The sequence below is a fragment of the Momordica charantia genome (assembly GCF_013281855.1).
Source record: "Momordica charantia cultivar OHB3-1 chromosome 11 unlocalized genomic scaffold, Mcharantia_2.0 BLBB01000011.1, whole genome shotgun sequence".
Classification (NCBI taxonomy): Eukaryota; Viridiplantae; Streptophyta; class Magnoliopsida; order Cucurbitales; family Cucurbitaceae; genus Momordica; species Momordica charantia.
The window spans coordinates 14,976,726-14,997,979 of record NW_028275159.1 but is presented as its reverse complement, the minus strand read 5'-3'; the positions used below and the strand labels follow the sequence as shown (position 1 = coordinate 14,997,979).

At 44.1% G+C, this 21,254-nt stretch overlaps 1 protein-coding gene and 1 pseudogene across 1 annotated transcript; both read right to left on the bottom strand.

The window, feature by feature from the left end:
* Window positions 1–9,333: 9,333 nt before the first annotated feature.
* On the bottom strand, window positions 9,334–11,129 carry LOC148208182 (putative disease resistance protein At4g27220; annotated as a pseudogene).
* Window positions 11,130–16,696: 5,567 nt separating this feature from the next.
* On the bottom strand, window positions 16,697–17,161 carry LOC148208181 (uncharacterized). The gene is made up of 2 exons (XM_088120138.1): window positions 16,842–17,161; window positions 16,697–16,730 (listed from the first exon to the last, which is right to left on the bottom strand). The coding sequence occupies exons 1-2, from the start codon at window positions 17,159–17,161 to the stop codon at window positions 16,697–16,699; spliced, it is 354 nt and encodes a 117-aa protein (XP_087976264.1).
* Between the last annotated feature and the right edge of the window lie 4,093 nt (window positions 17,162–21,254).

Here is a 21,254-nt window from a genome sequence, read left to right as displayed (position 1 = left end):
TCGGTATACCGAACGCCATCATTACTGACAATGGAAAGCAGTTTGACGGTGCCCGGTTTAATCAATTCTGTCAACAGCTCGGCATACTTCACCTCGGCTCGTCGCCTGCCCATCCACAGTCTAATGGGCAAGTTGAAGCCATCAACAAGATCATCAAGCGTGGTCTGAAGACGAGGCTGGAATCTCTGAAAGGTCGGTGGGCAGAAGAGTTACCAATGGTATTGTGGTCTTACCGAACTACACCCCGCCGATCTACTGGTGAGACGCCATACGGCCTAGCCTTCGGATCAGAGGCTGTTGTCCCCGCGGAAGTTGGCATGCCAACGCCCCGAGTTGAGAATTTCGACGAGCAAGCCAACAGTGAAGATCTACTCGTGAATCTTGACCTCCTCGAGGAAAAAAGATCTCACTCACAGCTCAAGCTAGCAGAATATTAGAACCGTATGGCTCGGTACTACAACGCCAGAGTCAAAGTCAGAACATTCAAGCCTGGCGACCTCGTCCTCAAGAAGGTAATGCATCATGTCGGAGCACTCGAGCTGAACTGGGAAGGTCCGTACCGAGTCTTAAAAACACTCCGACCTGGAGCGTATTTGCTGTCCGACCTAAACGGGAGACAACTCCCTCACCCATGGAATGCCGAGCATTTGCGAGTTTATTATCAGTGAAATGTGTGTAATCCGACGTGTAAAATTTCATTCATTAATGAAAGCCGATCTCCAATGACTTGTGCAAAATTTGACTTTATTCGTTAGTGTCGCCTACTACTACCGAGCTACGTCAAATGGGGGCCAAGGAAGACTACGTGGCATGACCTATGCTAAACGACCTACGATAAGTTATATTTTTACAAACACGCGAAGCAATGGTCAACTCGTAAGAACCTGGTTATCCCAAATACACACCGTCGAGCTGAATTGTTCGGCTCATAAGCCGTTGTGTACGTAAGAAATTATGAAGACTTGAGAAACTCAAACAACGAGACCAAAACTAAAATTAAAGTTTAATTAAATTTCTCTAGAGCTGGATTGTTCGGCTCGTAAGCCGTTGTGTAGAGACCTCGGAGAGAACAACTCAAGTTTGGACGAAGATTGTTTTCATTGAATTTAAAGTTTAATGAAGAGCCGAGGTATAATTAAAGTTTGATTAAATTTCTCTAAGTATAGGGACCTCGGAAAAAATTACTCGGATCTAAGCAAGACAGCGTCATTTCATTAGAATAAGGTTTAATGAAGAGCCGAGGTATGTATGTTTCGGCTCAGTACAGATTTGGTTAAAAAAAAGAGAAAGAAACCAAGAAACAACGGAAGGCCGAGACGATCTACTCCTGAGGAGGGTCGGCAGGCTTGCTGGACCCCGCGTCGGCACCAACAGCCTCGGCCTCTTTACCGGCCTCGGCAGGCCGCTCCACCCAGATGGCCTCGTATTCTTGCTCGACAGCGGCGATGGCGTCCTCCGAGCAAGCGGTGTCGAGCCTGTTGACAGCATAGTAGAAGCCTTTGTCCGCCATGTCGCGAGCTAGGCCGTCAAACTCGGGGAATTCTTTGATTTTCTTCTCCAAGTAGGCCAAGTTCGCCAAATTCTGCCGAGCCTCGTTCCAGCCCTTCTCCGCGGTCTCGGCTCGACCCCGAGCGTTCTTCCAGTCAGTACGGGCTTGGGCAATTAGGGCTAGCGACCTGTCGGCCTCCGCTTCCTTCTCAGCTCGGGCCCGGACAACCTCGGCCTCGAGCTCGGCGATCCGCCGCTCGTAGGAGGCATTCGTCTCCTCCTCTTTCAAGCCCCGCCCTTCGAGCTCCAGGCTCATCATCGACGCCGAGAGGCAGGCATGGTAGTGCAGCTGCAAAGGCCAGGGGTTAGATCAAAAGAGGTAAAGGAAAAAAGAAAGGAAGAGTAGGCACGAGCTTACCTCTGCAACTAGAGCTATGGTTTTTCTCACCGCCTCTACAGGGTCCTCAGGCGCTTGAACAGCTCGCTCCACACGGCGGGAGCTGGAGGATCTCACCTTCGTTGCTGCCTCATGGATGCTGAGGCGAGAGAAGGCGAGCTTGAACGATAGTGGAAGCTCGTCGCACTGCCGCCGACCCAGCTGAGACGCGTCCTCCGAGTTGACCATGATGAGGGGAGGCGGGGATTTGGAGTTAACCTCCTCGGAGGGGAGTGTCTCCCTCACCCTTTTCCTTCGCTGCAGTGGAGTAGTCGACTCGTCACCACCAACGATGGTCTGCAGAGGCTGAGCCTGAAAGGCCTGGAGTTTGGCCAAGTTCGCCATCCCGGGGGCCGGGACGTCGGCACTGCTCGTGCGATGACGAGCCTGAGGAGGTGCTGGTGGAGCAGACGGGACCGAGGCCCGCTGCCACTTCGTACTGCTAAGCGCGAGGAACTTGGAGGCCATTTCTGCAAAAGGGACGAGGTTAGACAAGAGGCCGTGCGATCAACCGAGCTGAGGAGTCAAGGAGTAGTTACCTTCAGGAGCTTTACGTTTCTGAAAGCTGCGTTGCCGAGGTTTGGGTAGCTTCTTGAGCTCGTCCGCTTGGTCGTGAGGACTGAGACCGCTGGAAAAGAGGTGGGAGTTTGAGACTAGTTCTTCACCCCACAGTGCATACTTTAATCTCCGACCTTGGACTCGCCTGATGATCTCCCAGGACCTGTTGTTAATCCTCGGAACGGGGGACGGTAGAGCTGCAAAATAGGACAACGTCAGCAACAGGGTTACTGAAGTTAAGACAAAAAAAACGACCCCAGCTCGCACCTAAGACACTCACCTACGTCTCCGAACTCTACTTGGACTTGGCAGGTCGGCTCACCCCCTTCGTCCCTCCGAAGCCACTCGCCAGAGACGAGGAACCAACACTCCTTCCAATTTTTGTTAGAGGAGGGGTTCCTAATCAACTGGCCTACGTTCCGCCGAACTGAGAGGTAGTACCGACCCTCTCCCTCGTTGGAGGCTTTGATGGTGTGGGTCGCTAAGAGCTGGTCCACCGTGAGCCTGTCCTCATCCTCGTCTCGGAGGACCCACACAGGACGTAGGCTCTGAGCACGGTAGACCATCCATTAGGGGAGAGCTGAGCTGGGGCGAGGTTGCGCTAAGGAACATTTGAATGAAATGGTGGAGTGGAAGTCTGACCCCCCTATGGAACATCTGGGGGTAGAAACTGACGAAGCCCGGAGAAGGGTCGTCGAGGTTTCCCCGATGTTAGGCACCCTAAGCTCTATGGAGTTGGGGATCGAGTAAGTTTTGTGGAGCTCGGCCAACCTACCTATCGAGCAGGATGAAGGAGGAAGTTCAACTACTGGACCCAGGTCAGGGTTTCTCGAGGTTGAGGCTATATTGGGGTTTCCCAATCTACCCTCGGTATAGGGGTTCCCTGAGGTAGAAGCTAAGGTCGGATCCCCTAAGATGTCACCTGAACTAGAGGAACCTGACGACCTAGATGACGACTCACTAGACGAGCTACCCATCGTTAGATCTAAAGAAAGAATCTAGAAAACTACCTAAAGAAAGAAGGAGAGAGTACCTGACTTGGAAACGACCGAGGTACACGAAAACTCAAAAGTGAAAAGTAAAAAGTGAAAAGTGAAAGACTTTCGCCTTTTATAGGACAGCCCGGAGGCACGAGAGTCGTCCGATCAAGGAGAGATCAACGGACAAGATTCGTCCACGCCAGGCTGTCCCCATGACGACGTTTGGGTTCTCGAAGCAGAAGCTAGGGCTGACGACATCCATGACGTCACGCATGAACTTGTTCTTGACTTCATTCAATGCCACTTGCGGTTGCCATAAATGACACTAGAGTGCATTTAATGCAACTCCAATTTGTTGTAAACTTGGACATAGGATTCTCCAACAACTTCCTTTAACTCTTTGAAGACTAAGACACTTTGGTTCATATCATCAGAGCAAATGATAAGAAAACAATAGCCAATTGGATCTAAGAACCCTTATGGTTATGCAAACCCCTAGATCACAAATGCTAAAACCCCCAAATCGAGATGATGTCAACCCAAGGAAGAAGTTAGAACGGATTTACCTTGATGATCAATATCAAGAGTAGAGAAAACTTGTTTCTAAACTCAAGATTCGAACCACTCCACAAATAGCTTGATCAAGACTACTTGAATGATTCTAGCATGCAAATCTAACACTCAAGAATTGTAAAGAAAAACAAGCTCTAGGCTTTTTGAAGCAAAATAGCAACTTCATTCAATCATCAAAATCTGTTTTTCCAACGGAACAAGCTAGGCTATTTATAGCCTCCAAAACAACCCTTCAAGTAACCTAAAAGAATTGTAAAGGTTGTAACTCCCTACTACATCAATACCATAACCACCACTAACACAAATAAAACTTAAAACACATAAATGAAATGTTTAAAACTGAAAATACAATTAAACATGCTTTAAATCCGAGAATGAAACTCCTCCACCATAAAACCAAGAGTTTGTAACCCTTCAAGAGTGAATGAACTGGAGTTTGAACTACTTTCAAGTACTTTGAAGTCTTGTTCATTTAATGCATCTTGAGTTCAACTTAGACTTCCATTAATGTAACTTGAGTTTGTAGTAAATGAAGTTGGACTTGTTCTTGACTTCATTCAATGCCACTTGAGGTTGCCATATTTATACACTAGAGTGCATTTAATGCAACTCCAATTTGTTGTCAACTTGGACATAGGATTCTCCAACAACTTTCTTTAACTCTTTGAAGACTAAGACACTTTGGTTCATATCAGGACCTATGGTGCCAAGCCGACCTGAGACGAAGTCTGTAACACTGTCTCTTCCGTACCCGACAACACGCCACGATTTTAGCGTGTGTCAGAATTCCTATCGGGCCCAGTTTCTATAAATAGAAACCTTTGCCTTAATCCTAGATAGACTCGGCAAGTTAGCTCGGACTAGAACTAACTAGCTCGTCGGAGTACTAACTGATAAGCGCCAAGGTTGCTCGGGTTTACAAAGCTAGAGGTCCTTCTAGGATCCTTGCAAACATTCACAAAAACGACTAACTTACCGAATGATTCCAACCAAGAGTAAGGTTAGAAGATGAATCACTCTTAGATCGGACTTAGAATCTACGATGGTCACTCCTAGATCCTAAGACGACTCACTCCAGAATTAGCTTGATCAAGACTAATCCAATGAATCGGTTTAACATCAAACCTAAAGCAAGATTTGAAAGAAGCAACACCAAAAGTGTTAAGGAACAAAAGTTCTTGAATTTCAATATGTTTTAATCTTCCAAAACAAGGTGATTACAAGCCTTTAAATAGGCCAAAGGGTCGTTCAACATGAGGAACACCAAAAGTCTTTCAAATCCTATTTAATGCAAATTGTAGAAAATAAGACATGCAAATTAAAACATGATTGCACATCAAACTAGACAACTAAATGTGAATCCAAAAACGTAAAATTGCTTTAAATTGTCTTGGAAATCACATGTAGGAGGCGCTTTACGTTTGGATGAGATTTGACAAGCTTTGACATCACAAACTCCCAAGAGGTGCAATCTGCAAAGGCACCTGTTCACCAATCTGCACACTTTTTTTGTCCTCCGTGCCATCTCTCAAAATAGACAACTTTTCCCGTGCCATCTTTGCTCCATTCTCTTCTTGACTCATTAAATTAACATTGTAAAGAATTTTTGCCTCAGAAATCTTTGTCTCCTCGTGTGCATTAGCTAGCCTTTGAAGATGTATTATGAAAACCTCTTGAATCTTCTTTGCTTTGCTTCTTGTAATTGGTCCCCCGGGTACAGTCAATGGATCCGTGGTTGGATTTGCATCACTAACTTTGTCTTGCAGGTCTCCAGAGTTTTCTGGGAAGGTGTTGGATCGTTGGCCATAGTTCATCCTGAACGTTCCGATCTACGTTATATCCGAGCTCAGCAATTCCGGGCTCAAACACATTTGTTGGGATTGGTGAAGCCAAAATGATGTCCGAATGAGCTAGGAAAGAGTTGGGATTAAGCCGGGACGCGTCTAGATGAAACAAGGATGAAAACAGGTGAAATAAGCCTCTACAGGCAAGGAGGACCGAGGAAGCAGCGCCGTGGCATTGTCTTGATGGGGTGCGCAGACGGACGTTCTGTGTGTAGCGCCATGGCGCTGTAACGATGCTTTATAAATGTAGCAGCTTCGGTTTTAGGTCTTTTGAGCCATCAAAATGTAACAGTTGAGGGTTTTTTCAATAGCCGACTTTGGGGTGTTTTGGGAGCTGATTTGTGGCGGTGGCTCGGGTGTTGACAGCACAGATTAGGGAGGTCAAGATCATCGTATTCGAGATATTGTATTTTAATTGTTGTGTGAGTGTTTTAATTCTTGTACCTAAGTATAGCGTTTATAATACTTAGAAGCAAGGGGGTTTGTTGGGACCTCTAGAGGGCAAATATCAGGGTGAGATATTTGAGTGCGTTGTATCTAATCTCTATTATAGTAGAACCCGCATCTGTGCATATACTGGACGTAGCCCATTAACAGTCGGGTGAACGAGTATAAATTTGTGTGTCATTTACTACTTTCCCTACTTTTCTCTTGTGTTGTGTGATTGACTTAGGTAACTGGTTATAACTGTGGAAGGAGAAATTATTCGGGCGTTAATTCCCTAACAACCTTTTCACTTAATAATGAAACGTGATTGCTAATTTTGCTTGTTTCTACTTTTTCCGAATTATAAAGACTTGATTGGCCAATTTGAATGTTGAAATTCTAAATCATCATAGAGGTGTCTTCCAATGTCAAGAGTCATTTTCATTTAATTGAAACTGGACAACTCTTGCACCATTTGATCCTACTAAATATAGTCCCTCCACACCTCTTGAACAACGTTTTTATCCAACCATCCAAACAACTTCCTGACACCATCTTGAGACACAACATTCTAAAGAAGCGATTCTTGTTATGTGTTGACTTTTTGGCCCTTAATCTCAGTTAATTAATTTAATTAATTCATATTTTGATCATAACAAACATACTTAGTATTAATTATTTCTTGTGTGATATGAACCAAAGTATCTTAGTGCTCAAGGATTTAAGGGAAGATGTTGGAGAATCTATGTCCAAGTTGACAACAAATCGGAGTTGCATTAAATGCACTCTAGTTTCATTTATGGCCAACGCAAGTTACATTCATGTAAGTCAAAGTTGAACTCAAGATACATTCATGGAAGTCAAATTTGAACTCAAGATGCATTCATGGAAGTCAAACTTGAACTCAAGTTGCATTCAATGAACTTAAGTGCATCCAAAACTTCATTTATTGCAAGTCATACATCAATTAATGGAACTACACTTCAAACTACTTCAAGTGAAGCTTCATTTACAATTGGGAGGTTACAAAGACATTGAAGGGTGACCAAGACTTCAATTCTCGGATTTAAACCTATTTTTATTATATTTTCAGTTTTAAATATTTCATTTATGTGTTTTAAGTTACATTTTAGCTAGTGGATGTTATGGCCATCATGTAATTGGGAGTTACAATCTTTCAAATGCCTTTAGGTTACTTTTAGGGTTGTTTTGGAGACTATAAATAGCCTAGTTTGTTTCCTTTGAAATACAGATTTTATGATTGAATGAAAGTTGTTATTTTGCTTCAAAAGCCTAGAGCTTGTTTTTCTTTACAATTCTTGGGTATTAGATTTGCATGCTAGAATCATTCAAGTAGCCTTGATCAAGCTATCTTGTGGAGTGGTTCGAATCTTGAGTTTAGAAACAAGTTTTCTCTACTCTTGATATTGATCATCAAGATAAATCCGTTCTAACTTCATCCTTGGGTTGACATCATCTCGATTTGGGGGTTTTAGCATTTGTGATCTAGGGGTTTGCATAACCATAAGAGTTCTTAGATCCAATTGGCTATTGTTTTCTTATCATGGTGTGTTAGAATTATTATTATAAAGCATAAATTTATTATTAGCTTCAATAATATTATATGATTTATTGATAATATATATTTTATTTATTGATAATTTTAATTTTTTAAGTGTTCATAGCATAGAGCTCGAAATAACGATTCCAACAACATTTGAATCACCCAATTTGTAGCTGGAAAAGCTATAGTTGAATGAAGTTGAAAGGAAAAATATCCGAGGTGGATGACGTGGCGGCTGAATCAACTAAATATACCAATGAAATACTGACATGTGGCATGGTATTAAAATGAAATGAAAAAGAAAAGATAAGGTTTAAAGAAAATAATATTAAATATATATATATATATATAAAAGTTACAACGCAGGTTAAAAGAAAAAAATAATAATTTAATGTACTGATGCCAGTGTCAGTTAAAAAAAAGAAAGAAAGAAATTCTGCACTAGTAGCCGTTGGAAATTTATGTATATAATTTATTATTATTATTATATCATTATTTTATTCTATTAAATCTCAATCTTTGTTTTTCAATTATTAAAAGATTCAACGCCCCAAATTCAATTTCGATTTTAAATTTATTTTCAATTTTTTCTCCTCTATTTAATCCTTTTATTCTCTCAAAATTTTATAACTTATTATCCCCCAATTTTCACTCCAATCTCTTCATTGTTTATCTCTCCAAAAGCTTCAATGTTTCTTTAAATTTGTTGTGAGAGATTTATTTTGAGAGATATCTTTGAGCTATCTAATTTTATTTTTCTTAGCAGTTTGAGGGCTTTATTTGTAAGAATCTTTCTTACAACTTTGTGAGCAAAAATTTGTATATCTACTCTTTGAGGGAGTTTGTAAGGTTGTTTTCAAATTTTCATATTTTTTGTAAGGGTTGCTCTTGAACCTAAAAAAGAGCATTTGTAATGGTTTGATCCTGAACTGTGGAAAGGATCGAGTTTGTTCTTGCTCCCGGATAAAGAACATTATACCGGTTGGACTATAAACCGTGGAAAGAGTCGAGTTCTTCAATTGAACATCCAATATGAGTTTGGGAAATGAAGTAGGCCTATTGTTGCCGAACCACTATAAATTTCCGGTGTCATTTTCTCTCAGCCTTTCTTATTTAATTTATGCAATTAATTTTCTATTTTTGTTTGTTGCATGAATTGATTGCTATAATTTGTTCCTCATGTTTATTGTGAATATTAGAATTAATTAAAGTGTTTGAAATGTATGTCTAATTTATTGAATAATTTATGTTAAAATTAATGGTTTCTAAAAAGTTTACATAATTGTTTAATTTGGTCTCACTGTAGTAAAAAGTTCAAAAAGTTTCATTAAATCCTATTCACCCCCCTCTAGGATTGTCATACCGATTCGATATGCTCTTAATTTGCTACCACTACTAATCTTCAACTTCAACTCTCTTGAAAACAGTTGCTTTGGCATAATTTTTTCATGTCCTTTCTTTTGCTCAATTCTTCTCCTTCCGATCTGTCAAAGTTTCCAAATATAATTCTTCTAGCCTTGTCAACTTTGAAAGAATATTACTTTTAGTTGATTGCAAGATGGTAAATCTAACACTTTCAGCTGCGTCCATTGACTTGTCGCCATAGGAATCTAGATGATGTTATCTCCAAATCCGACAAAACTGAGGATTTCAAGCTTTTTCAACTCACCAATCATGTCTATGTTCCCCAATTTACAATCAAATCAAATGTAATAATGTAACATTTGCAAATGAGTCAAGCGATGGTGGCGATGCATAAACTTTGATGCCTTTCAATTCCAAACCTTTGACCTATTCCAAAAAAGTTTGTGCCAACTAGTGTTGCCCCTCGAACAATGATTCATGTAACATTAATAATTGAACTTTGGGTAACATTAACTTCAATAAAGTAGTAATGCAAATCTTTAACATCTAAATACACTACAGTATGATTACCTGGCATTTTCTCTTCTTCCCATTCATTCAATCTTTTTACGTAGCTCAATGTACGAATTTAATCATTATTAGAAGCAATTAATATGGCTACATCTCGAACTATATCATGCATTTTCATACAAGTGTCCCCATATTTAGATTGTGAAAGCAAAGAAGAAGATATAAGATCATCTACCAATTTTGTTATTCTACGTCGTCCCTGTGCCATCGCATGAACATCATACAAGAATCCCATGCTCATACCATATACATGCAAGTCTTTCACCCTAATGAGAAATTATTCTGGAAACCTACTAGTAACTTGACCTATTCACATTCTAAGTACTCGTAACTTAATTTAAGAGAGGAATAATATTTTTTTTTTTGTTCATTCTTCTAATATTCATAGTTGCTGGATTTTTTAGTTGATCTAAGGCATTTTCCAAATGGCGGAAGGTTAATTTCGTAGTACCTTAGCAACCTAGTAAGAGCAATAGGCAAATGTGCACATTCTTTCACTATCTGAACAGCTATAGGTTGCAAATTATATGCTTCAACAACTTCACGTGCCATTGTCTTCAATAAATTTTACGACTCATATTCTTCTAACACTTTTATCTCAAAATTTGTATGGATGCCATCTCATTAGAGAGTACATGTTTTATCTCTAAAAGTAAATATGATACTGTATTTTTGTGACTTACCATACTAGGAATTCCTATTTTTCCAAATCATATACTCCCAAAGATCATCAAGTGCAGCCAAAATTCTTTTTTCCATCTTTCAACCTTTTGTGTAGGTCAAGTACACTTCTTTCTTCTGTTCATCTTTTAATTTCAAACTTAGCGGGGCACCTAGTTGCTCTTGAATTCTTTTAAAATCTAGGATCTAGCTTTCAGTACGTTGATGTTATCACTTCATCAAATGATTTTTTTTTATTATTATTTTTTTTTGCTTTAAGCTATCTTGAAAAATTGTTTATCAGTATTGTTTTACCAATACCACCCATCTGATACACTCCAATCACGTTGATATTAACGTCCTCTAGAGCATCCACGATTTGTTTCATAATCAAATTTCTCAATTCAAAGTTCAGAAAATCTAGCGACGTCTCTCCCTCTCAGTTGTTGAGACGAAAGTTTCAAACGAGACTATAGAGCAATTCCCTGCAGTAGTTTTAATAGCCATTTCATCGCCTCTCTCTCCTCTTCTCTATTTAGCCAACGTCGTTCGACAAAATTCTTGCACAATCCAACTTGTTGACCTTCCTTGTCTAGTATCACCTTGGATTCTTCAATGATGCAATCAACCTTGTTTCTAAGTCCATGTTGTCGCTCATGAACCATGTATAACCAAATTCACGTTTAATGGGTAAAAATATGTTTATGCAGGAATTTGCACAACGGTTCTTGAGCTCGAACCTGATCCAAACTTCGACCTGAAAGACGATGGGAAGACCTGCACAAGAGGGCGAAATCACCGACGCTCAAGTCAGTAAGCAGTTCGGACTTAATATTAAGTTCAAGGAGAAATTCATACCTGATGGTGAAATGAAGACCTCTATTTATAGGTTTAGGTCCCGACAGGGGTCGCGACAGGCAGTTACCTTGGTCGGTTTTGAGGTCCGACATGTCGGGGTCTAGTAGATCAAACTCGGATATTTTAGAGGTTGTAATGTGATCGGGAGTAATGAACCTCCCTCCTCGGTAGGTTTCGAGGAGGAGCTTTGCTAAACAGTTCTATAAACAACTTCCTTTATCAACCAATCTTTGTCCTCCACGTGGCGTTGGATATTTTATCCCCGAACATTGGCCCCCTCTCTACCTGGTTCGATCTCGACCTGGCAGAGAAGTTTGTTTTCATCTTTGAGTATATCAATCCACGTGGTGATTTTGAGAATTTAATTCATCAATTGTACCGTTGGCGGATCTCAGAAGTGGAACCGGTGGCCAGCGCGCACTCTAATACTCGAGACGTTCGGAATTCTTCCGATCTGGGATGTCCGTTTTCGGACACGTGTGCGGTTGAGATTAAACTTCGGGTTGCTATAAATACCTCCAAGGTTCTGTTTCCACTTTTTACGGTATATGAAATCTTGGAGTCCGACCTGATCAGATCATAATTCTTGCTCTAGGTCAGTCTCGTTCTTTTGAATTTGTTTCTCTTATTTTCTCCTTTTACTTTTGGAGTCATGTCGGAGTTCTCTAGTCCGTCCTCTCTTCGTAGCCCATCTAGTGACCTAGCTCGAAATCGGCACTCTTCGCCCAAGAAGGCCGATTCCGTAGAGGAGTTCGCCAGTGGGTTAGATTCCGAACTTGAGGAGGAAGAAATAGACAAGTTTAGGTTCTCTGATGACGAAGGAGATGATAGTGACACCGGCCAGGGTTTAGAATACCCTTCTCAAATGCCTGAAAACTACCTCGGTTCTCTTCGTAGGAGGTTTAGTATCCCAGATGACATCGCCCTTAGGCTTCCCAAGGAAGGGGAAAGAGATGATAATCATCTAGACGGGTGCTTAACCCTTTACTTGAAAATGTTCGAGTATGGGTTCTGACTTCCTATTCACCCTTTAGTGCAAGAGTTTTTGTTCCGAATTGGACTGGCTCCTGCGAAATGGCCCCCAATGGATGGGGAGTTATCTTTGGTCTCGCCGTGTTATTCTTGCTTAGGTGTAGGGAAGTTGATGACTTAGACCTCCTTGGGGTTGATCCACTTTTGGCTTGCTTCGAGGTTAATCGAATTTTGAGAAAGGCAGAGAGGTACTATTTGTGCGCTAGGAAGGGCGCATGAGGCATTTTGAAAGGACCGGCTTCAATAAAGATGTGGGTGGGGAAGTGGTTCTTCGTCTCCGGATCGTGGCTGGCCAAGAACGAGTTTGACCTGTCCTTCTACAACGTCCCCTGTAGGTTCGGGAACTTTGGTAAAGGGTTGAGTCTTTCCTTGCTTTTGGTTTCCTTTCTTTGTGGTCTGACTTTTGTCCCTGTCATTTTCAGTTGCTATTCGGCCGATTCCTCAACTCTCCGAGCCGACCTTCAACGCCTTGAAATACTTCAAAGATCGATTCAAGAGTGGCAAGCAGATCGATACCCTCATAACAGATAAGCTTCTACTTACCTCGGGACTACTCAACTACAACCCTCGTTCATCTCCGCCTGAAGCTCAGAGACCAAACTCCGAACTAGGTAAATTGCCTTTGCTTGATGTCTTTACTAAACGCTTTTTGCATCCTTTGGTTCTAACTCGCGATTGTTTTTCCTTTGCAGCGATGGTTTGTGGCTTTTCTCAAAGCGTGAAGCGCAAGCGCCCAAGCGCTAAAAAAGCTGCCAAGAGCATCGAGGCGCCCAGCCCTATAGTGGCCGACCTGGAGGTCGAGGCGGTCGATGCTGGCCTTGCTGTTGCTCCGGCTCAGGGAGATGTTGCGGCTAGGACCTCACAGAATGAGGAGATCCTTGAGGTCTCTCCCCTTAAGGAGATTAGGAAGAGGGCTTCTCCCAAGAAGTCCAAGAAGAAGAAGAGAAGGACCCACCACTCCGGGGACGAGGTGAGGGAGGTGGGTGTTATCGGGACCTAGTGGACGATCCTGAGGCCAGGATGGGTAGCACCTCTGAGCTCGAGATGAGGTTCAAGATCGAACCCTCCAGTGTTGGGGTGAGGGAGAGAGCCATGGAGATTTCAAGCTCTTGCTTCGACTGTTGTTGGAGAAGAGCTGCGAAATTTGTCTCCGCTCCGGGCTCTGGTATCCAACGCCTACTGGATCAAACTGTCGAGGTACGACCTTGTTCCCTCTTTCTTTCCAAGTCTTTGAGGCCTTACCTCAAACGCTAACTCTTTATCCCTCGGTGCTCAACCTTGCAGGCTCACGCTACAGCCTGCCAAACGGCACTCCTGGTGAAGGCCGAACTGGAGGGGCGCGACCTTCTCACTGTGAAGGAACGGAAGGATTTTTCAGCTGCACTAGAGGCTGCTGCAGCTTTGGAAGGGGAGCTCAAAGAGGCTCGTGTTGAAGCTCAAGCGTGGAAATCCACTTCCGATGCCGATAAGGCTGAGCTCAAAAGTTCCCAAGCAGAGGCTGCCCGACACCTGGATAACTTGCGAAGCGCGCACGCTGTGGCCAAGTGCCTGGAGAAGGAGAAGTTCGTGCTGATGAAGCATAACGACAACCTCGAACGTCTCCGAGATGACTTGGAGGGTAAGCTGAAGGCCCAAGATGCCGAGATGGCAGAGCTGAGAGCCAAGCTTGAGCTATCTGAGTCCAATCTCAGCAACGGAGTTCTGCTGGAGGAAGCTTTCTGTCAACATCCTAATTTTGATGGGTTCGCCAAAGATTTCAGCAATTATGGTTTCAAGTTCCTGATGAAGGGAGTCTAGGAAGTGTCCCCCGAGCTCGACCTTACACCCATCAAGCTGCAATATGCAGAGAAGTGGGCTTCTAGTCCCAATGGGACCCCTGGCCCCCAGCACCGCGTCGATCAATGCCTAAAGGAGCTTGACTCGATGCCGAGCTCGACGAGGATGAGGACCCTTCCTCCCAAGACGCTATCGTGGCCATTCCTTCTGCTACCGATGTAAACTCCTCCCGAGAAGCTGGGATGATAGATTCTCAGGAGGTTGACATCCTTGGGTCCCAGGGTGAACTTGGCTCGCACCTCGGAAGCAACTGACCACTCTTTCATTTTACGGCTTTTATTCTTGTCTACTTTGTCTTTCCTTTTTGTACTTAGTCTTGAGGCCTATATACCTTGGCCAACACTTTACTTTGCTAATATAAGACGTTATTCCAAATCATCTTCTGATTGCGTTGTGTTACTTTGTGCTTGGGAGTCCTCTAGGGTTCCGATAAATTTTAAATAACAAAGATTTGAAGTCCCAATGAGTTTCTTTTAGTTCATCTCTTACCTCGAACTTGTAAGTTCTTTTTAGAGGCCTTGAGTCTCACTAAGTTTTAATCCTCACCTCTGGCCCCCATTTAATTTCACATCAAACTTGGTCCTTTTAAGAGATATGAAATTAAATAATACGGAGTCCTTTACTAGGATTAGCCCTTGAAAAATTTTTACAAGTCCAGCTCATTTTTTGGACCATGTTAACATTTCAAGGGTAATATCTTTTCAAGTGTTCTGCATTCCATGGATGCGATAGTAATTTTCCTTCGAGGTCGGCAAGCATGTACGTTCCAGGTTGGACAATGCCTTTGACTTCGAAGGGCACCTCCCAGCTTGGCTCCAACACCTCGACGTGATTATGTACCTTGCGAAGGACTAGATGTCCGATCTGGAATCTTCGAGGTCAGACTCTCGAGTTATAGTGCCTTGCCATTTGGTTTTGGTACTCGGCCAGCGTAGCTGGGCTACTTCCCTTTTCTCATCGACGAGGTAAAGGTTCAAGAGCAGCTCCTCTTCATTCCTAACTTGTTCGTAGTACTCAACCCTTTCAGTTGGCATACCGATCTCGACGGGCACCACGGCCTCGAAGCCTAAAGCCATAGCAAATGGGGTTTCACCAGTTGACTCCCGCGGCGTAGTCTGGTAGGACCAGAGTACTTCAGGTAGCTCCTCCGCCTACCGTCCTTTCCTTGCGTCTAACCGTAGCTTGAGGCCGCACTTGATGATTTTGTTGATCGCCTCTACTTGTTCGTTGGCTTTGGGATGAGCCGGGGACAAGCAGAGATGACTAATTCTGAGCTTTCGGCAAAAGTCTTTAAACTTGGCGAAATTGCTTGCCATTGTTTGTCACAATGGCATTGGGTATGCCAAAGCGGCACACAACGTTTATCCAGATGAAGCTTGTGACCCTAACCTCTGTGATTGTCGAGAGAGCTTCGGCCTCAGCTCATTTGGTGAAGTAATCTATTGCAACGACCGCGTACTTGGTCTGTCCCTTGCCCAACGGGAAGGGTCCGATAAGGTCAACTCCCCATTGTGCAAAGGGCAAAGGTGCCGAGATTAGAGTCAACAGCTCGGCAGGTTGGTGGACGAGGTTTGCAAAGCACTGACACTTGTCGCATGTTTTCACAAATCCTTTTGCATCTCGATCCATCGTGGGCCAGTAGTAGCCTTGACGAACGACCTTTGATGACAAAGATCTAGCCCCTGAATGGTTGCCGCAGATACCCTCATGAACTTCCCTAAGGACATATTCTCCATCTTCCTTGGAAATGCACTTTAGGAGGGGTAAGGAAAAACCGTGTCGGTACAGTGTTCCATCTCGGAGCAAGTACCGAGCTGCTTTCATTGTTATTTTCTTGGTTTCCATTGGGTCTGCTGGGACGTTTCCCTCCAGAAAGTCCGTTATCGGATCCATCCATGATGGGGGGCGAGAGTTTACCTCCATCACGTCTAGCTCCAAAATAGAGGGATTGTCCAAAATCTCCACGGGGACAGATCTCGCCAGATCGATCTCGTATGCTGATGCTAGCTTGGTCAGAGCGTCTGCGTTGGAGTTTTGTGATCTCGGAATTTGGCGACTTCATAGGAATGGAAGTCAGCGAGGTGCGACCTGACCTTTCCCAGATATTTCTCCATTCGAGGATCCTTTGTCTGGTACTCTTCCTTGATCTCATTCACTATCAGTTGTGAATCACTGAAAATAAGAAGATGGGTAGCCCCCAGCCATTTTGCCATGCACAGTCCAGCCAACAAGGCTTCGTACTCGGCCTCATTATTAGAAATGCGAAAGTTGAAGCGTAGGTCGTACTCAAAGCGCATGTCATCCGGGGCGATGAGAAGCACACCTGCTCCACATCTCTTCTCATTCGAAGACCCATCCACGTACATCATCCAAGGCTGACCGGGCGTGGAGGTTTGAGTTGGTGGAGGAGTGAGCTCGGCTATAAAGTCCGCAACAACTTACCCTTTCACAGCCGTTCGGGGCTCGAACTGGATGTTGTACTTACTCAACTCTACGGCCCACTTCATCAAACATCCCGACGTTTCTTGCTTGTGGAAAACCTGCTTCAAGGGAACGTTGGTGAGCACAACCACGGTATAAGCTTGGAAGTACGGTCTTAGTCTTCGTGCCGAGGTGACCAAGGCAAGGGCAAGTTTCTCCATCTGGGATACCTTATCTCGGCCTCGATCATGGCTTTACTCGTGTAATATATAAGGCTCTGTCGTGCTCCTTCTTGCTTAACCAGGACCGAGCTGACCGCGTTCTCTGAAACAGCCAAGTACAAGTGTAATTTGTCTCCTAGCATTGGCTTTGCGAGTAATGGTGCCGAGGAGAGGTAGTCTTTGAGTTTTTCGAAAGCGGCCTCACACTCAAATGGCCCCTTCGTCCTTAGCAACTTGAAGAAGGGAATGCACTTGTCGATAGATTTGGAGACGAACCAATTGAGAGCGGCGATTCTCCCATTAAGGCATTGTAGCTGTTTAAGGGTCATTGGCCCCCGCGTTCTTTAGTCCGAAGGACATGACCCTGTAACAATACAAACCCTAATCGGTTATGAAAGTAGTGTGGGCCTGATCTGGCTCATGCATCTTTATTTGGTTGTATTCTGTGTAAGCGTCCATAAACGTGAGCAGCTCGTGCCCGGCTGTTGCATCCACAAGCTGGTCGATCCTCAGAAGTGTAAAACAATCTTTTGGACATGCCTTATTGAGATTAGTGAAATCTACGCACATTCTCCATTTTCTGTTAGATTTTTAACTAGGACGATGTTAGAGAGCCACTCGGGATACAAAATTTCTTTTATGTATTCCGCTTTTAAAAGTTTGTTCACTTTCTCAACAATTACATCACTCCTCTCCTTATTTACCGGCCTTCTTTTCTGTTTGACAGGTTGGAATGACGGGTCAATATTGAGGCGATGAACCATTATTTTTGGATCGATGTCTGACATTCTTCGTGAGACCATGCGAACACATCCGAGTTCGCCCTGAGGAAGGAGATGAGTCCTTCCCTGTCCGTGGCCCCCAGCTTGGTGTCTATGCTCATCTGTTTATCTCGGCTGAGTAGGGAGACCGGCTCCAGCTCTTCAGTAGGCGCAGCTACCTTACGCTGAATAGCCTTAGGCACTTCGTCCTTGGAGGTTTGAACTTCCGGTCTTGGAAGTTTTCCCACCTCTCCTTAGGCACAGACTGCTGATCCCTTTAGAGTTGAGGTATAGCACTCACGGGACGATTTCTGTTCTCTTCGGACTATGCCAACCCCATTGACTGTAGAGTACTTCATGGCCTGGTGCAGAGTCGATGGGATGGCACGTAGTGAATGGATGATGGGTTGTCCAAATATGGCATTGTAGGCCGACCTACCGTCTACCACCACAAACTCGGCCATCTGAGTGATTTGGGTGTCACTTTGGCCGAGAGTGATGGGAAGATCTGTGCAACCTTCCAGGGTGACAGACTCACCCGCAAATCCCACTAAAGGGGTTGGGCTCTTCTTAAGCTATGCCCTAGTCCACTCTAGTGCCAGGTACGTGGTGAGAGACAAGATGTTGGCGGAGGTGCCTCCATCCACCAGAACCCTCCTGACCTGGACATGCTATCATTGGTGAGATCACCAAAGCGTCATTGTGGGGCAAGTGTACCCCTTCCAGATCGGAGCCAAAGAAGGAGATAGGGCAGGTCGGCCTCTGCTTGCAAATATTGTAGACTTCTCGACGTGCTTCCCTAGCTAACTCATTTCTTTTATTTCCAGACTTGCCCCCACTAAGGCCGCAAAAAATGGTGTTAATGACCGTAGGTCGGTTATCCCTTTGAGGTGGCGTTCTTGAACGCTTTCTCTCTTCTTTCTTGCCTGCCGAACCGATGCCCGGCTTGCCAACATACTTGTACAAGTAGCCATCTTGAATCAGGTCTTCAATCTGGCGCTTCAACTCCTAGCAATTTGAGGTATCATGACTGTGATCGCGATGAAAACAGCAGTACCTGTCTTTATTGCGCTTCTTTGGGTCTCTTCTAAGCTTATCAGGCCGCTTGGGGAGTTTATCCAAACCGTTCTCTTCGATATTGGTTAAAATCTCAGAGATTGGAATGGTGGTTGGGGTGTATCTTTCATAAGGCCCCCTCTAGTTGGAGTCCGAGTCGGATCTCCTATAATCAGATCGTCCCTAGGAAGATGACCCCTTGTCCTTAGACTTAGAGTTAGACTTCTCCTTTTCTTGGCCTTTCGGCTTCTTCTGGTCAGACCTCTTGTCTGACCGGCCTAACTTAGTCCTAAGCAACTCCTGCCCATCTATGACCTTCTTGGCCTTCTGCAGGACCTCAGTGAAGGTAGACGACGCTTCCTGATGTACTCAACCCTACCACAAGTGGCTTAGGCAACCCTTGCAAGAACAAGCACCTCATAAACACACACGACAACACCTAGTACACACACAAAGAATCATCCAAGGGGAAGAAGAAGGGACTTACCTTGAAGGTCAAGGCTTTGGATGAAGAGAACTTGTTCTAGATCCAAAGTGAAACACTCCACAAGTTTGATGACCAACCTAAACTTGCATGTTTCAAGGGTTTTGTGCAACTAGATCAAGAAGCACCAATGCTCGCGGTTTTGGGAGAAAAGAGGAAAGCTCAATGGCTATTTTCATTCATCAATAATCCACCCTCTCAAATGTACAAAAAGAAGCCTATTTATAGGCATCTTGAAATCCCCTAAAATAAAAGGAAAAAAAGACTTTAACTAAACCTAGATAAAATAGTTACATATGGACTTAACTAAGTTACATAATCCTAAAGTTGGATCTAAGAGCTATTACATAAATTTTACATTAAATCCAAAAGAAGGTTACAATTTTAATTACACGAAAACACTAATTTAATGATCAAACCCCAAAAAACCCCTAAAAGTTAGAGATCTCATGTTTTGTGTTTTCATGTTCCCTTGATGTTTCTTTCTCCACTTGTTTTCCTTCCTCACGAAGCTTGATAATCCACATGTTGAAGTGGAGATCCCCTTCTTCATCGGTTGAGCCTCATGGCGTGATGTCTGTTGCTTGAAGCATATCACTTCCTCTCCCAGTTTGACTGTCAAAGTCTCGTCGGCCAGACCAGTGAGAAAGTAACACATGCCCGAATCATCAGAGCAATGCTCGACCTTGAGCTGCTCCTCTTGGAAACGGGTCACGTATTCTCTTAAAGTCTCACCTTCTTTCTGTCGGGTGGTGGCGAGATGAGTGGCTGTTTTCCTGTCATAGTGCCGAGAAGAGAATTGACTGATGAACTTCTTCCTCAGCTGACTGTAGGTCGAGATCGACCTTGCTGACAGCCTTTGATACCAGAGCCGAGCGCTCCCCGTGAGAGCGATTTGGAAAGTTCGACACTTAATGGCGTCTGAGGCCGCTTGGAAGTCCATGAGGCCTTTAAAGACCTCCACATAATCTTTTGGGTCCTTGGACCCATCGTAAGGCTTCATCGCGGACGTTTTTAATTTTGGAGGAATATAGACCTCCAAGACATCTGAAGTGAATGACGATTCGCCTATTTCGCCATCATCGAATGGGTTCTCCATCCTTTCGCACTTAGCCTTGAGTGCCTCGACCTGTTCGTCGAACCTGTGCTTCATCAGGTCGAACTCCTCCTTGGTAATCACGGCCTCCAGCGTCAAAGGCTTATACTTCGATTGAGCCTTGAGGTCGGAGTTGGAGTACTCCCGGGAGCAGGAAGGAGAGACCCCCGGTCCTCGTGAGGCCTTCCTCTTCTTGTCAACGAGGTGCTTCCTGAGATCATGATCTCTCAAGCTGTAGTTGATCCCTTCGTTATTGGAGATAGGCTCACGATCATCAGGGTGGAGGGGTGGATCTTGATCCTCCCCATCCTCATGCATGTCGTCTCCGCCTGGGACTTTGGAGGGAGATCCTGTTCGGTTGGCCCATGTCATCTAGGTATACATCTCCTCCATGGTACGTACTCGATTGCGTATGTCATCTAACTCCCGTTGGAGGGTAGCCAGGACTTCAGGATCCACAGTTGGGGCAGCCCTTCAGGAGGTCTTTTTTGATGTCCCACCTCGACCTCGGTTGGCTTTTGAAGGTCTAGGGTGAGCGGGAGGTAGTTCCTTATTCACATGATGAGTAGATCTCCGCGGAAGATCTCCCTCTTGCCCTGCTCGGACTTGGTCCTCGACTATTCTGGCAACCTCGAGGTCACGCATAGTGCCATTGTCAGCATTCAAACCTCTCCGTTCTGTCGTATTGGCAGAGTTCGCTGGCTGCACCATTCTCAGATCACTTTTTTGGTTATTGGGATGACTCAAAATGTCTTTCCCACAGACGACGCCATATATTTATCAAGAATTTGCACAACGGTTCTTGAGCTTGAACCCGGTCCAAACTCCGGCCTAAAAGACGATGGGAAGACCTACACAAGAGGGCAAAATCTCCGACGCTCAAGTCAGTAAGCAGTTTAGACTTAATATTAAGTTCGAGGAGAAATTCATACCTGATGGTGAAATGAGACCCTCTATTTATAGGTTTAGGTCCCGACAGGGGTCGCGACAGGCAGTTACCTTGGTCGATTTTGAGGTCCGACATG

What these genes read in the sequence shown, in the direction of transcription:
- LOC148208181 (XM_088120138.1), bottom strand. Translation starts at nt 17,161, where the DNA reads ATGACCCTTAAACAGCTACAATGCCTTAATGGGAGAATCGCCGCTCTC. An exon ending in ATGATCGAGGCCGAGATAAG is followed by an intron (nt 16,731 to 16,841) that starts GTATCCCAGATG and finishes CCCTTGAAGCAG; the next exon opens with GTTTTCCACAAGCAAGAAAC.